Here is a 16,164-nt window from a genome sequence, read left to right on the forward strand (position 1 = left end):
TTTAGCTGAAGAAATACAGCTTGAACACATGAAAAAACCACCTTCAATAGTAAATGCTTAGATGTACAAGGGGATTTTTCATACAAGACGGGGATGGGCTCAAACTCAGACTTCAGAGCCTCACCTACTGATGAGGACTGCATTATTCTCAGCAGTTATTCACAAATACCATAGAATACTCACAACAAGGAGGCCGTTGGGCCCATCCTGTCTGTTTCAGTTTTTTGCAAGTGCAGCTCAGTTAGTCACGCTCCTTATCATTATCCTGCAGCACCTCTTGTGCTCCCTTTAGAGCTGTATCCTTTCTTTTATATTTCTTCTCCTTGTTCTTCCTAGCAAAATGTATAACTTAACACATATCTGCAATATAATTCACCAGTCACACATTCAACCTTTCCTCCAGCTGCTCTAAGTTTAATTGATCACTATCTTCCTCATGGTTCACAATACTTCCAAGTTTAATGTGTTATCTGCATATTTTGGAATTAGACCTTGTATTCCTGAGTCCAGATCATCAACATAAATCAAGAAAAGCAGTGGACCTAATACTAACAGAGGAAACTGAAACATCTACATTCCCATAGTCCAAAAATTAACTGTTTGTTTCCTGTCGCTCAGCCATCTCTATCTCTATGTTGCCATTGTCCCTTTTGTTCCATGGGCTTTAACTCTGCTGACAAGACTATTATATGAACTAATCATCAAGTGTCAAAGTGCACAGAATGAGTCTGAGTTAGGACACCAGCAACAGGTTCTGAAGGATGCTCAGTGACACTTGGCAGGAAAAGCATTGGGACAGCTCAGCCTAAACATAGCAGAGCATGGGAGCGATGGTGAACATTAAATCTCATAGTGTCACATGACACCTCAACACCCTAAAGTACATCAGATAACCTGACTGCAGCTGTAGCTTGAGATTAAGTTAAAATCACACAACACCAGGTTACAGTCCAACAGGTTTATTTGGAAGCACTAGCTTTTGGAGCGCTGCTTCTTCATCAAGTGATTGTCATCAATTTGAATAAACCTGTTGGACAATTAACCTGATGTTGTGAGAGTTTTAACTTTGTCCGCCCCAGTTCAACACTGGCTCCACCACATCATAGCTTGAGATTAGCTAGGGGTCACTTGGCAGTGTGACACTGATAACACAACAGGAATGGATCTACAATTAGTTGTGAACTCTGGATGCCAGGCTAATATTTGCTGCTGTAGCATTGAGAGTCATTAATCATTGTGCCTGCACACTAAACAGAGTTGCTATTTGCATTAATATGCCTCTGCCAACATTGTAAGCATATCCTCCAGCAAATGGTGCGTAGGAGACTGCTTTTGTATATTGCGCCTGACCTGAAATGATAATCCCCGACATAAATGACCTTAAACCAGTCGATTAACGTAACCAAAGTTTATTTATGCTAGCAATGGGAACAATTATACAGCAAATGTATTCAAGATGTAGCCTAATGTTATGTTGAATGACTGAATAATTGTACTGTTAACGACAGCTAGTAAGAAACCCTTCTGTGAGACTGTGTCAACTGCACGTGTGCCTCTAACCGTTAGTTTGTGGGATATGGAAAATATTCCATATGTATCATTTGGGAATACAACTTCAACTACTTTCCTTTCCATCATTTGGAAGCTATTCCCCAAAGGAATTATTTTTGCTGCTCTCCCTCGGATGGGATATGAAAGCCAGGTCCCATTTACTCTCTGAAAGATCCCATGGCACTATTTTGAAGACAAGATAACCTGCCCAATATTTTGTCCCCTCAACCAACCTCGCTCAAAACCAAATAATGTGCCCCTTATTGTGTTGCTGTTTGTGGGGGGCTCTTACTGTATTCAAGTCTGTTGCCATTTTTCCAACATTGCAACACTTAAATAATTGTAAATCACACTGGACGCTCCTGAGAATGTGAAAGGCATTATTACAATGCAGTTTTTGTTTCTTACAGTAAGGAGTTGTCATGCTGGTAAATGCAGTGTTTCTGCGTGAAGCACAGTGTGTTAACATTGACCACACCTAGTCATTTAGGACATAGCTGGGTTGGTTAAACTGACCCAGAACAGTGCCCCGACCTCACCGTGCAACTACCTCTTTATTCCCCTTCACTTGTCATCCTGCAGTGCATCAGTGAGATTCTCAATTCAACCCTGAATTCAGGGACATCGCTCGGGAGTCGGGATCAGACTGATTTATCAACTCCAGGTTGATACCAGCAGCAAAACCTGCCAGCTTTGCCCTCCCCAGCTTGTGTCTGAGTGCTGTCTGAGCTGAACGTTGCCAGTCCCTCAGGGGGTGTTAGCATTCAACAAGCAGGGGAACTGACGAACAAAAAAGTGCATGCTACACCGTCAATTGACAAACTTCTGCCTGAAATGTCGATTTCCCTACTCCTTGGATGCTGCCTGACCTGTTGTGCTTTTCTAGCAACATTCTAATCTTGACAAACATTCTTGTTGTCACAGTGGTAACCAGAGCAATGCATCCTGTTTCATTGACTGATTCAAAATCCACGATTGTTTATGTGAAATTGTTAGGCAAACACTGAAGTAGGAGTTTGTGAAAAAGTTTGTGTGAACAAAATGATGACCATTCCTTCCTAAAATGTCCTTCATTTGCAGGTTAAATGTTTGGCTTGAATATCCTCAGCCTCGTCCCATGAACCTTAGTGCGCAATGGATTGGTTGCCTCGCGACCATGGGCCTGATGCTAGAGGACATTCTGGGGAAGAGGAGGAGATTTTCTTGCTAATGTGGAACCAATGGCTGCCCACTCTCCAGGTGTCATTTGGGATAGATAAACTTCAGTTCCAAACAGACCTTGACATGAAATCACAGCCTAGACCACACATGGCCATGTTACCAGAGAAAAACTGGTAGCTAAGCTCCATCAGATATTCAAGATCTCTGTATTGAATAATTTCCAATACAACACCTTCATCACTTCAGTGCATCTGCATCCACTTACTTTGGATGTTTTGACCCTATATTTGCTCTGTATCAGGGGGACTCCAATCATATGCACTCCAGGCAGAGCTAATTGAATAAACACTGCATTGTTTCAGTCGTAAACCAGGTCGGCCTTTGTTCACCATCTGAGAGCTGCAGAACAGATGTGGAATCAACAAACAACAGCATTTGTGTAACCCCTTTAATGTAGTAAAATGCATTCTTGGATCCAATTTGTCACTGAGCCAAAGGAAGAGAAATTAGGCTAAAGGTTTGGCCAAAGAGGTCTGTTTTTGGATTGCCTGAAGGGATAGCACTCCTGGGTTTAAAGCCTGGGCAGCAGCAGAGCCAAGTGCCAGTGGTGGGCTCCAGGGAGTGGGAATGGTGTGTGAGGCCAGACTTAGAGGAATGTAAATTTCTTAGTGTTCTTCTTAAATTATATTTTTATTAAAAAATAGATTTTTTGATATTACAACAAATAGAAAACAATACAAAGAAAGAACACCAAAAAAATGTAAAAGACCCAAACTGTCCTCATGTACAAATGCTTAAATATGCGTAGAAAATAGTATATATATACACTCCAACTAACAACTTAACTAAAAAAATAACCAACAACAAACTAATAAATAATAATAACTCAGCTCAGCCAAATCAAACACTAACTTTCAAATAATGAGAACATTTGCAGTTCCCCTTCTCTGGATATTGGATTCATAAAGCACAATCGTTACAGTTACATAAAAGCCCTGATTAGTGTGGCAGACAAATCTGTGTCCAGGTAGTCCAAAAAGGGCTGCCATGTCTTTTAGAAATTCTCAGTTTTGTGGTGCACCGTACTTGTGAGAAAAGTCAAGGGGATACGCTCCATAACAACCTTCTGCCAACCCGACAGGCCCGGGGGATTTTCAGATAGCCAACCTAGCAAGATATTCTTTCTTACACAGAAAGTGAGGATGTTGAAAGGTTTTTTTCTTATGCGCATCTACAGGGAATACACTGGGCGGGCCAATAAGAGGAGAGATCGGGTCCTTCTCCACCCTTACTCCCAAAATCCCCTCCACTGCACCCACCACAGTGCTCCACTCTGTTTGAAGCCTACCACAGGACCAGAGAGAATGGGTAAGAGTGTCCGTACCAGCCTTGCACTAGGAACATGTTGAAGATACCCCTGGTTTAAATTTTGACAACAATCCGGAGCCAAGTGGACCTTGTGGAGAATCTTCAACTGTAAAGCATGTGTCCTACTGCAAATTGATATCTTTCATGGGTTTTCCCAAATATCTTCCCATGCTTCCAAGGAGACCTTAGCTCTCTCTCCCATGCCCTGCAAAGCCAATCAAACTCATCTGAGGGGGCACACCCCCCCCCCCCAAACCTGATGATATAAAGTGCTGACAGAACGTGTACTCTTCGCACTGAGCACCCTCTTTCCCATGTCTGATTTGTAGGGATCAGTTAAAAGTGTAGTTTTTTTTTGAATAAAATCCATAACTTGGAAGAAAAGAAAGAAGTCCTGTTAGACAACTCTTATTTCTGTGCTAACTGATCAAAAGACATAATTGTGTCTCCTTCAAATAAATTGCCCATGCAAGACACACCCTTAGCTGCCCAATGTTTGAATCCTGAATCTATCATCCCCGATCGAAAATGCAGCCGACCCACTATGGTGTAAGAGGAGAGGTTTTGCCAATAGTGTCTTCCCTCTGTCGAATTGCCCTCCATGCTTTAACAGTATTGACAACTATTGGATTATGGCAATATTCCCTGACTGTCATCATTTTGTCCGGAAACAGCAAGCTAATAAGGGGGGGGGGGGGCACCCTACCTGAGAGGTTTCGATATCTAACCATATTGAAAGAGGGTCCCCACATGCCCAGTCACTCACGTAAGATAAAAGTGAGTTTAGTTGGTAGTTTTATTGTCCGAGAGATCCACTCCCTCCCTCCTTACCCACATTCCCAGGAGAGGCAGTTGCAGTTTAGCTCATTTAGTAAGGGGCCACTTACCATGCCAAATAAAAGAGCTGAACCAGCCATTTAGTCTCCTTAATGTTTGCTTATTGAAAATCAGGGAGAGCATCTGTATAGGGTACAACAAATGGGGGAGAATATTCATCTTAATAAGCGCTATGTGACCTAACCATGACACTGGAAGCACCTCCCATCTTTTAAGGTCTTGTTTGATTTTGTCAAATAATTGTACAAAATTAGCTTTGAACAACCGATCCAGAACTGGAGTGATGAACATGCCCAAATACACAAAACCATTTCCCACCCCCCCCCCCCCGTGACCACTTAAATGGGAATTGATATTCACCCTCAAGACCTTTAGCCTCTGACTTTACAAAATTAATCTTGTACCCTGAAAAGACGCCAAACGTGCTGATGCATTGTATCAGACGAGGCTCTGAAACTGCTGGATTTGACAAAAAACATTAGGACATCGTCTGCATGCAACGAGATCTTATGTAATTTTGACCCCACTTCTGGAGCTGATGTATTGGGATCCCCACGAATGGCCTCTGCCAACGGTTCAATCACCAACGTAAAAAGTAATGGTGAAAGGAGACAGCCCTGCGGCTGCCCCTAGAAATACTAAAATTGCTTGATTGTAACCCGTTGGAGATGACCGCAGCGAGAGTGTCACTGTCAAGAACCTTTACCCATTTTATAAAGACTTCACCCAAGCCAAACCGGTCCAGACTATAGAAAAGGTACGGCCACTCAACTCGGTCAAATGCCTTCTCTGCGTCTAAAGAAATCACCAATCCCTGTATTGACTGTTGTTAACATGCTTGAATTACATTAAGCAGCCTCCTAACATTATTGGAGGATCTACAACCCTTTATAAAGCCCGTCTGATCCTCTTTAATAATAGATGGTAACACAGTCTCCAGCAAGAGTCTCAGAGAGGATTTTGGTGTCCACATTTAAGGGTGAAATGGGGCTGTATGAAGCACCGTTCTCTGGGACCTCCCCTTTTTTAAGAATAAGTGAAATATCGGCCTCTGTTGGAGATGGCGGGACATGATCATGACTTTACGAGTCATTGAACATACTGAGCATCGGGCCTGACAATATGTTTATAAATCTGTATAGAATTCACTGAGAAGTCCCTCAGGACCAGGCGCCTTTCCACTCTGAAGCCGCTTCACAGCCTCCTGCACCTCTTGCTCTGATAAGGGGACATTGAGAAAAGACTCTTGTTCGGGGGCATACCTGGGAGCTCCAGATCCTTGCAAAAGGACTCCATCCTGATCCACCCCTCCTCACAACCCTCAGATTGGTAAAATCTCTGGAATGCCACATTAATCTTTTTGGAATCACATGTTAGATATCTAGATCCTTCCCTAATTGCCGTAATGGCTTGAGGGGCATTCCTTTTCAATGGCGAGATATGCTAGGTATTTGCCTGGCTTGTAACCATGCTCATATAACCTTTGCTTTACGAAAGTAAGCTCCTTCTTTGCTGTTGATTTCCCTGCTCCTCAGATGCTGCCTGACCTGCTGTGCTTTTCCCGCACCACTCTAATCTAGACTCTGGTTTCCAGCATCTGCAGTCCTTGTTTTTACCGAGCCTGAATTAATGTCTAAGAATGCCCTGAATTCCCTAGAGTAGTACTCCACAAACTTATTACCCTGAAGGATAAAGGGATCCATTCGACAGTGCCTCGGGCCCACTATAGCATCCTTAATCTTAACGAACAGATATTGGAGTGTGATCCAGATGGTAATATTACTAATCGTACAAGATGCCCCCAAGTCCAGGGTTGCCACGGGAATCAGGAAAAAACTCAATCCTGTGGAGACATCTGTGTGGATTGAAGAAAAACGTAAAATCCCTGCCTGATTGGTGGAGATGCCTCCATAAGTCCACAGATCCACTAACTGTTTAGTTTGTATAGAGGGTATTGGGTGCCTTTGGGCAATCTGTCTACTGTGAGATCCATGAGAGAATTAAAATCTCCCCCCTACAATGATATGCCTGGACTTGAGACTGATCAATTTAGAGAATGCATCTACCATAAATTTGAGAGGATGGGCTGGGGGGGCAATAAACATTTAAAACACCATATTCTTCCTCATTTATCAGGTATTGAGAATTACAAACCTCCCGTGTTTGACTTTAACACACTCTAGTAACTTAAATGGGAGATTCCTCCTAAACAATATAGCCACTCCCCTACTTCTAGTATTAAAAGATAAAAAGTAAACCCAACCAAAGCCATTCTGCTGTTGTTTAAAATGCTGCCTACCATCCAAATGTGTCTCCTGTAACATAGCAATATCCACCTTCTCCTTTCTAAGACTTGAAAATACCTTGTTCCTCTTAATTGGTGAGTGACTCCCCTTGATGTTCCAGGTGCACCATTTAATCAAGTCATTAGCCATAACCTTCTGCAGAAACATTTAAATTCCAGAGAGGAGGAACTCGAATTACAAATCGCCGTACCTTAGTGTCACAAGATCTATCGAACATAAAAACTACATAAACTAAAACCAAAACAGTTAACAAACCTACAAAACCATCAAAGATTATATACAACAAAAATAAAAAAAACCCAACATATAAAGCACCAATGGCACTGAACAGGGAAACTCAGACCCTGCCCAATGGGGGCAACTATCCATCCCAAAACATAATTTCCCATCCCGCTGCCAATACTGCAGCCTGAACCAGGTATAAACTGCCTGTAAGTAGGCATCTAGCCATCCCAAACATTTTCCTTCATCCTAGCTCGAGCCACATAGCAAACACAAGCAGCAAAGAAAGAAAATACACCATGGCATAGCAATGTGAACAAAGAAATTTTGAATAAAAAGGGTAAATATCCCACCCTTCCTTTGGTATAACTTAACCTAGAAATTGAAAGTATACATCTCAACCGCCGCCAAACACCGTTTAGACCAGGTTATTACCAGCAAAACAAAGGAAAAGAAAGTCCCGACCAGACTTACTCTTTTTTTAAAGAAAAAACAGAGACATACCCAAACAACACTACTGTTTGTGCATATTAAATTGTTCAGATTAGGTTAATTTGTCCACAAAGTCTCTTGCCTTCTCCGGCGTGTCAAAGAGATGTACAGGTGATCTGAAGCATCGCTGGATACCTCCGAGAGTACTGGATCCCGAACTCCCTCAGTCTTTTCTTGATGCCGTCGTAGGATTTCCTTTTCTGAGATCACTGCCACTGGGAAGTCCGGGAAGAACATAATCTTAGAGCCCTCGTAAACTAGGGCCTTTGGATCCTTCCCCTGGATTCTGGAAGCTTCCACGATTCTCTCCTTATCTCTATAGTGATGAAACTATACCAAGATAGGACGAGGATGTTGACCCTGACCTGACCTCTGCGCTGTGACCCAGTGAGCCCTCTCAATCTTCAAGCCTCTCATTCCAGCCTCCAAGTTAAGGAATTTCGGCAACCAGTCCTCAATAAATTCCGCTGGTTGCTCACCTTCCTTACCTCCGGTAGACTGACGATCTGAATATTTTTTCTCCAGCCCCTGTTCTCGAGGTCATCAACTTGGTCAAGCAAATTATGGACCTGCATCCCCAGGGCTTGGATCCTATCCTTGGAGGAACCACTATCAGCTTCCACCACTGTGACTCTGTGTTCCACCTCATCTGTTCTTTTCTCCAGGTCTCCCAGCTGCTGTTCATGCTTCTGCAACATGACAGAGATCGGGGTCAGCTTCTCCTCTATCTGCTTACCCAACATCTTGCGAGATTTCACGAGCTCCTTCACCAGGGCCTGGGAAACAATAGAGGCCGAGGATCCTGCAGGCTGGGCCATGGGCCGGGCCTCAGACACTCCTCCTCCCTTCTTTGGCATCCCTGGATGGGGAAAACCCATGTAAGTTGATTTTTAACAGTTTCCTGGGACTCCACAACTTTTCAGAGTCACGGGATATCGCGGTGGTCCGGGTAGGGCAGGTTAAAAGTTCATCCTGCTTGTGCAAATCTCTGCAACATGATCTTCCTAGATTGCCACCATCTTGGATTCCCCCATTTCCTGTTGTTTAATGGGCTCATGACAGAGGTAACAGTGATTCAGAGACTGGTTTCTAAGGAGACACTTCAGTTAGATAGTATGTCACTACTGGGGTGATACTGGGACAGCACAATGGCTCAATGGTGCACTGCAGCCTCACAGCGCCAGGGACCCAGGTTCGATTCCACCCTCGAGTGACTGTCTGAGTGGAGTTTGCGCATTCCCCCTGTGTCTGCATGGGTTTCTTCCAGGTGCTCCGGTTTCCTCCCATGGTCTAAAGTTGTACAGTTTAGGTGGGTTAGCCATGGGAAATGTAAGGTTACAGGGATAGGATAGTGGGGTGGATTTGGGTGGGATGCTTTTCAAAGGGTCTGTGTGGGCTGAAAGGGCTGAATGGCCTGTTTCTCGACTGTAGAGATTCTATGATCCTTTCTGTGCAGGGGTCAAAGCATCTGAAGTGCACTTTGGAAATGACTTTAATATGGGTATGAGTGAGATGGTACTTTTTGCTAGGAAGAACAGAAAAGCCATATATTCCTAGGAAAGCATTTTTCTAAATGAGGGGGGAGGAACGGAGATCTGTGAGAACATATTTACATGCAAAATCACTGGTGATAACAGTGCTGGTTCATATGGCCAGAAGAAAGCAAGCATAACACTGAGTGCCTTTCTAGAACAGTGAAGAGATAAGAATTGGAGATCAACTGTCCAGCATCTGCAGTCCTCACTTTCTCCAAACAAGAATCCATTTTGTCCTTGAATAGAACCTCAGCTAGACCACATTGGAGTCCTGGGAATAGATCTGACCTGCATGTCATAGCAAGAACATGGAAGTGCTGTCCATGTTGTGAAAAAAACATGATGTGCCAAAATGGTACCAGAACTGAGAGGCACCTGTCAAGAGCAATTGAGCAGGCTGAGCCTTTTTCAATAAAACATGAAACAAGCAACCTAATAGAAGGGTCAAAATCTTGGAATCCTTTCCTGAGTGTCTCTGCAGAAGCTCACCACCACCAAGGGCAATGAGGGATGGTGAATAAATGCTGTCCTAGCCAGAGACCCCCATATCCATGAGTGAATGAAAACGTCTTTCACTTTGCAAAAGATCTGTTTGAGTAGACTCAGAGATGTTTCTGTTTGAAGGAGACCTGCACTTGGGGCCATATATGTAGGTTGGTCGCTAGTAAATCCAGTTGGAACTTGAGAAACTGAAGAGTGGTTAAAACATGGAACTTATCACCACAAGGAATTGTTGAAGCAAAAGCATTGATGCAGTTAAGGTGAAGGTTGAAATGTCCAGGAGAGAGAAAATAATAGAAGGATGCATTAATGGGGTTAGAGGAACAAGGGCCAGAGGGAGTTTATGTCACGCATGAAAGCTGGGATAAACTGGTTGGACAGAATGGCCTATTCCGCTGCAGAAAAGACAGTGGAAGTTGCACAGGAGCAGATTACTATCAGGAATCCTGATGGAATTTATTTCACAATGTCGGAGCAGTTGTCTTGAGGAGTGAACTGTTCCTGGCAGGCTCACCAGCAAACATCAGTCAATGGTGTTTTTGGAGTTCAGCCACTTTTATAATCCCGTCTCTCAGGAACAGGAGGAGGCCATTCAGCCCCTCAAGTCTGCTCTGATATTCAGTAAGATCATGGCTCATCTGTGGCTTAACACTCTCTGCCAGTCTTGGGCCTGTATCCCTCGGATTAATGAACCTTGTCTATCTCAGATCCAAATTTCACAAGTGAATTAGCATCCACCGCCATTTGAGGAATAGAGTTTGAAACCTCCACTACTCTTCACAGGTAGAAATGCTTTCAAACATTGCTCCTGAATGTTCTGGCCTTAGTTATTATATTGAGCCCCCTGGTTCCAGGAATACTTACTGTTTATCTACACTGTCTTAATATCCTGAAGACCTAGATTGATCACTCCTTAGCCTTTTACGTGCTAGAGAATAAAGGCCTAATTTGTCAAATCTCTCCTCTTGACTGAGACAACACGTAAAGATATGGGATCATATCTATGAGGGGTATGTTATCGCCCTCCTGAAAGAATGAAAAAGGTTTACTGCTTTCTGCAGCCCCACAGCTCTTGCTCTGATAAACGTGAGAAAACGAGACTAAAATGCTGCCTCCCCCCCCCCAACCCCCCTCCTGCTGGATTCCCTCTCTGATTTTATGTGCTAGACAACCTGAACGGAATCATTCCCTACAGGATAACAGAGGTGAGGTAAAATCTAAACCCAGTAGAAGTGGTCAGGTCACAAGCTAAATGATAGACTGCAGTAACGTCAAGGAAACTTTCTTATCCAATTGGAACCCAAGCCAATTTTGTCAATCAAGTGAACTAACAGGCCAAACACCAATATTGGGGCCAAGAAAAAGGAAAAGGCAAAATCAAGCACACATGCTTTGAAATAGAGCAGTAGTACAATATTTCTTATAAAGCTTTTCCAATTGATCTGGGCAGAGAGAGAGGGTTCCTCAGAGCTGACCCAGGAAATTTCACCATGAAGCCTTCATTGTTTCTCGTATTATTGCTTTGCTGCTTCCCTTCGTACATAACTTGGTCAATTGCTATCCTGTTTTACTGTAACAGACTAAAGATGAGAGAAGCAACCAAATTATTGTGTGAAGGAACTGTGCACTGTTATGGAAGCTCCCATTTTGTGAGCGTGTAGTTTGGTATTGGTCAATACTGTGTGCCATTCAGCTGCATCGATACCTAAATGGAAAACATTTTTGATGGTCACTGGTGATCACTGTGCCAATGGGTTGGCTGAAATGATCTAACTGAGGGACCCTGGTTTGTTATCCACAGAACCCTGAAGGTAACAGGGCAGATGGATAAGGTGGCTAAGAAGGTACGCAAGATGCTTGCCTTTTTCGGTCCAGGCTTAGAATACAAGAGCAGGAAGGTTATTTGGAACTGTGTAATAATATGCTGGTTAGACCACATGCTGTTCTGGTCAGCACTTTATAGGAAGGCTATGGTTATGCACGGGATTTACCAGAATGTTTCCTGGGCTGGAACTATAAGGAAAGAGCGATGAGGCTAGGGTTATTTTCTTTAGAGCAGCGAAGGTTAGAGAGATAGTAGTCACATGAGACTAGCTGTGTAGCTCTTTTGGGAGCTAGTACAGGCACGATGTAAAAAAATCTATGTTTCTATTAGACTCCTATTGCAACTCTACGTTTCTGCTTAACTGACTTTATCCGGTTTCTTTCAGCTGAACTTGGAGACAATTTTAAGATTCCTCTGAGTCTTGAACCTTAACAGTTGTGATGGCTGAAACATTTTTAATTTGAACAATCTGAAGATGTCTCCCTCCGACTCCCCTGGCTTGGAACTGCACAAGCTTAAAACCTCTGCTGCTACAGTAACTGGTTTCCTCTGAACTGAGCTAAAATCTGCGAGGAGAGAAACCAAGACTTGCTTTTGAACTCAACTCTTGATTATTCTCAATGAGAACACTGGTGTTTTTTGAACTGAACCAAATGGTTTACAGTGGGTTTACAAATGTTCACACTGCCTATCATAATTCTAGAGGTGTAAATATCTTGTTGCATTGAGATTCCAAAGTTCTGGATTACAGTCACATGTCATCTTGAAGCTGGTACATTTTAGTCACTGTTCCAAAATGACTTTCTGATCCTTCTTTAAAAAAGTCTCCACCTCACTAACATTACACTTTAAAAAAAAAAATCGAAAATCCAAAAATGATAACACATTTTATACGCCTTTCAGCACACTCATATGTATTCCCTTGTTCACTCACTTTGTAGAAAATACAGCATCTTATTTCCTTATGTGTAGAAGTATAGCTGGTTACTGGCGAGTGGTGATCTTGTTCAATAGCAAATCATTCCTGAAGTAAAAAGAAGAAGTGACAGAGTAGCAGATGGTTGGGTGTTCCTGAGGTTTTTGCTGGCATATGTTGAGTTCTATATTGTGCCTGAAGACTGAATATACTTAAAAAGTTACCTTGAGTTGTCGATCTTTAGGACAGAGCTGATGATTACCTATGAAGAGCAGCACTCTCTAGAAACCTACAGCGCTGCATCGGTCATGTTTCCAAGTGATTCCAAACCTGATTCGCTTCCTTTTCTCATCAGCCCAACAGATGCATGCAGTTGCCCTTTAAGTGGAGCAGCCGGAGCCATCACAATGGAAGGACTGCTGAGACGGAAAACTTTACTGAAGGAAGGCAAGAAGCCAGCGGTGAGTGGAACTCACATCAGCGGCATTTTTCTTCTTCAGGTCATCCAAATGTTCAGCTGTTTGAGTTGGCAGTCATTTGTAGCTAATCATCCTCAGACTGTGTATCAAGACTTTGAACCTAATGAGCACCGAGTCAGGAATTCCCATCAGACTCGCATTCACAGGATTTTCCTCCTCCACTTAAACCACAGAAATAATTAAAAAATGATAAAAGTGGACACTGTGGAGAAGTGGAAAACAGGTGGGTAATGGGTACCCTGGTCTGTGTCCCAAGGGGAGGCAGATGTAGGTTTTTAAAAATGATTTGCAGTCAGTTATCTGTTGGCTTCTCCCTTTCCATTATCCAGCTTCAGGGGTGGGAGAAGGTGGATAGACTGTGAAGTCTTCTGCTTTCAGGGTTAGTGTAGTAGCTGGGACCTGGAGGACGATACCAGTGCTGTGCTGTCCTGTCTGTGTGGGAGGAATGGGATGGAGGTCCTCATTGACCATTAAGCAGCACTGTCACTCTGGGATCTCAACGAGTATTAATGAAGCTGTTCACATACGCTTTGAGTTAATGAGGGCCCTTGCACCAGTTCAGCTGTTACTAATAAGAGTTAGGAAACCGCAGGATATCAACCAAGGACACTCTGTGCCTTCCACTAGGGGTCTCCCTCTCATCTCCCCGCTCCCACTCTGTCCCCCTCATTTCCCCGCTCCCACTCTGTCCCCCTCATCTCTCTGTTCTCACTCTGTCATTTTAGCCACCTTTTAACCTTTGACCTTTTCTTCCATTGCGATGTTGTTGTGTCATGTGTAATTGTGGAGCCTGGAAGGAAGCCTTTTAGCCTGTTGAATCTGCACTGGTTCTCTTTAACAGAAATCCAGTCAGTCCTGCCACTGCCTCTATCCTTCCACCCAATCTGTCTGGTGTTTCACATTTCCTCCACCATCTTTGGAACTCAAATTTGACTCAGCATTCTGATGTGGAGATGCTGGTGTCAGATAGTGGTGGATAATGTTGGTGAGGAGTGCACTCCAAACTTTGTGTTAAATTTCCTTGTGCCAGTCAATCTGGGTCAATTCAATCTGAGTCACCTGATTATCAGTCCTTATCGATGGTTTAAAAACAGTTTCCATTCATTATGTCTAAACCCTTTGTAGCTTTATACATTTCCAGTAAATCCCCTCAGGCTTCCTGGCTTTTGTGACAGTGACCTCAATCTCTCTGTAATCCCTCATCCCTGGAACTATTCTAATATATCTGGTTCTGAACCCTGTATAAAGCTTTCATGGCCTTCTGCTGCTTAGAACTGCAAGTTACAGTCACAGTGGGGTCATTCTGTTTTATGTAGGTTCAACAAGACTTCCACACTTTTGTATTCTGTCTGATTATTCATGAGTACTGTTTAAAGCTCCATTTTCAGTACAATTAACTTTTAAAACCACAGTTTTCAGGAGATGACACATCTTTTGGCTGTTTGTATTATGCAGCTACCTATGTTTCTTTGATCACTCCTTGAGGTTTCCGTGAGGGCTGCTTTCCAATTTTCTTTTTGGTTTTCAAGAACTCTTTTCTCTCATTAAATCAGTTGGTGATGCCATCCCGTAGTAACAATACCTCAATTATCAACCCTCCCTTAAATGTAAAACTTCAACTTGCAGCGAAGCCGCTAATTTCCTACACACCACAAATTTAAACAGCCACAGGTTGACAGGTAAAGGTTAGCAATAAAAGATTTTTTTTCTCCAGAATGACTGATAAATACAGACAAAACTAAAATAGAATGGTGAGGGCACAGTTAATGCATTCCTGTGGCACATAGACAAAACTGGAAGATTTTAACCCAGTTCACTAGTGAACCAATCAGCAGCAAATGTGGGTGAAAACCAGGCTGTGATTGGAGGAGCAGCTCCTCACAGACTCTGTCTCTCTCGTGTATGGGCTGAGTCTTGCCGTGATTGGATACAGAGAGGGACAGTACAGCCTGAGCGTGGGCATAAGACATAGGAGTGGAAGTAAGGCCATTCGGCCCATCGAGTCCACTCCACCATTCAATCATGGCTGATGGGCATTTCAACTCCACTTACCCGCATTCTCCCCATAGCCCTTAATTCCTTGTGACATCAAGAATTTATCAATCTCTGCCTTGAAGACATTTAGCGTCCCAGCCTCCACTGCACTCTGTGGCAATGAATCCCACAGGCCCACCACTCTCTGGCTGAAGAAATGTCTCCGCATTTCTGTTCTGAATTTACCCCCTCTAATTCTAAGGCTGTGTCCACTGGTCCTAGTCTCCTCACCTAACAGAAGCAATGTCCTAGTGTCCACCCTTTCCAAGCCATGTATTATCTTGTAAGTTTCTATTAGATCTCCCCTTAATCTTCTAAACTCTAATGAATACAATCCCAGGATCCTCAGCCGTTCCTCCTATGTTAGACCTGCCATTCCAGGGATCATCCATGTGAATTTCCGCTGGACACGTTCCAGTGCCAGTATGTCCTTCCTGAGGTGTGGGGACCAAAACTGGACACAGTACTCCAAACGGGGCCTAACCCGAGCTTTATAAAGTCTCAGTAGCACAACAGTGCTTTTATATTCCAACCCCCTTGAGATAATTGACAACATTGCATTCGCTTTCTTAATCACGGACTCAACCTGCATGTTTACCTTTAGAGAATCCTCAACTAGCACTCCCAGATCCCTCTGTACTTTGGCTTTACAAATTTTCTCACCGTTTAGAAAGTAGTCCATGCTTGTATTCTTTTTCCCAAAGTGCAAGACCTCACATTTGCTCACATTGAACTCCATCAACCATTTCCTGGACCATTCCTCCAAACTGTCTAGATCCTTCTGCAGCATCCCGACTTCCTCAGTACTACCTGCCTGTCCACCTAACTTCGTGTCGTCGGTAAACTTCGCTAGAATGTCCCCAGTGCCTTCATCCAGATCATTACTATATAATGTGAACAGCTGCGGCCCCAACACTGAACCCTGCAGGACACCGCT

At 43.4% G+C, this 16,164-nt stretch overlaps 1 protein-coding gene across 4 annotated transcripts in view; it reads left to right on the top strand.

The window, feature by feature from the left end:
• The window catches only part of LOC122564867 (ras-specific guanine nucleotide-releasing factor RalGPS1-like), a 706,864-nt gene that overhangs the window by 666,766 nt on the left and 23,934 nt on the right, over positions 1-16,164 (top strand). For all 4 annotated transcript variants that reach the window (XM_043720237.1, XM_043720241.1, XM_043720239.1 and 1 more), the window contains one exon: positions 13,070-13,175. In XM_043720237.1, the coding sequence (XP_043576172.1) occupies positions 13,070-13,175 (106 nt within the window). The remainder of the gene's footprint in view (positions 1-13,069; positions 13,176-16,164) is intronic.

The sequence above is a fragment of the Chiloscyllium plagiosum genome, chromosome 30 (genome assembly GCF_004010195.1).
Source record: "Chiloscyllium plagiosum isolate BGI_BamShark_2017 chromosome 30, ASM401019v2, whole genome shotgun sequence".
Lineage (NCBI taxonomy): Eukaryota > Metazoa > Chordata > Chondrichthyes > Orectolobiformes > Hemiscylliidae > Chiloscyllium > Chiloscyllium plagiosum.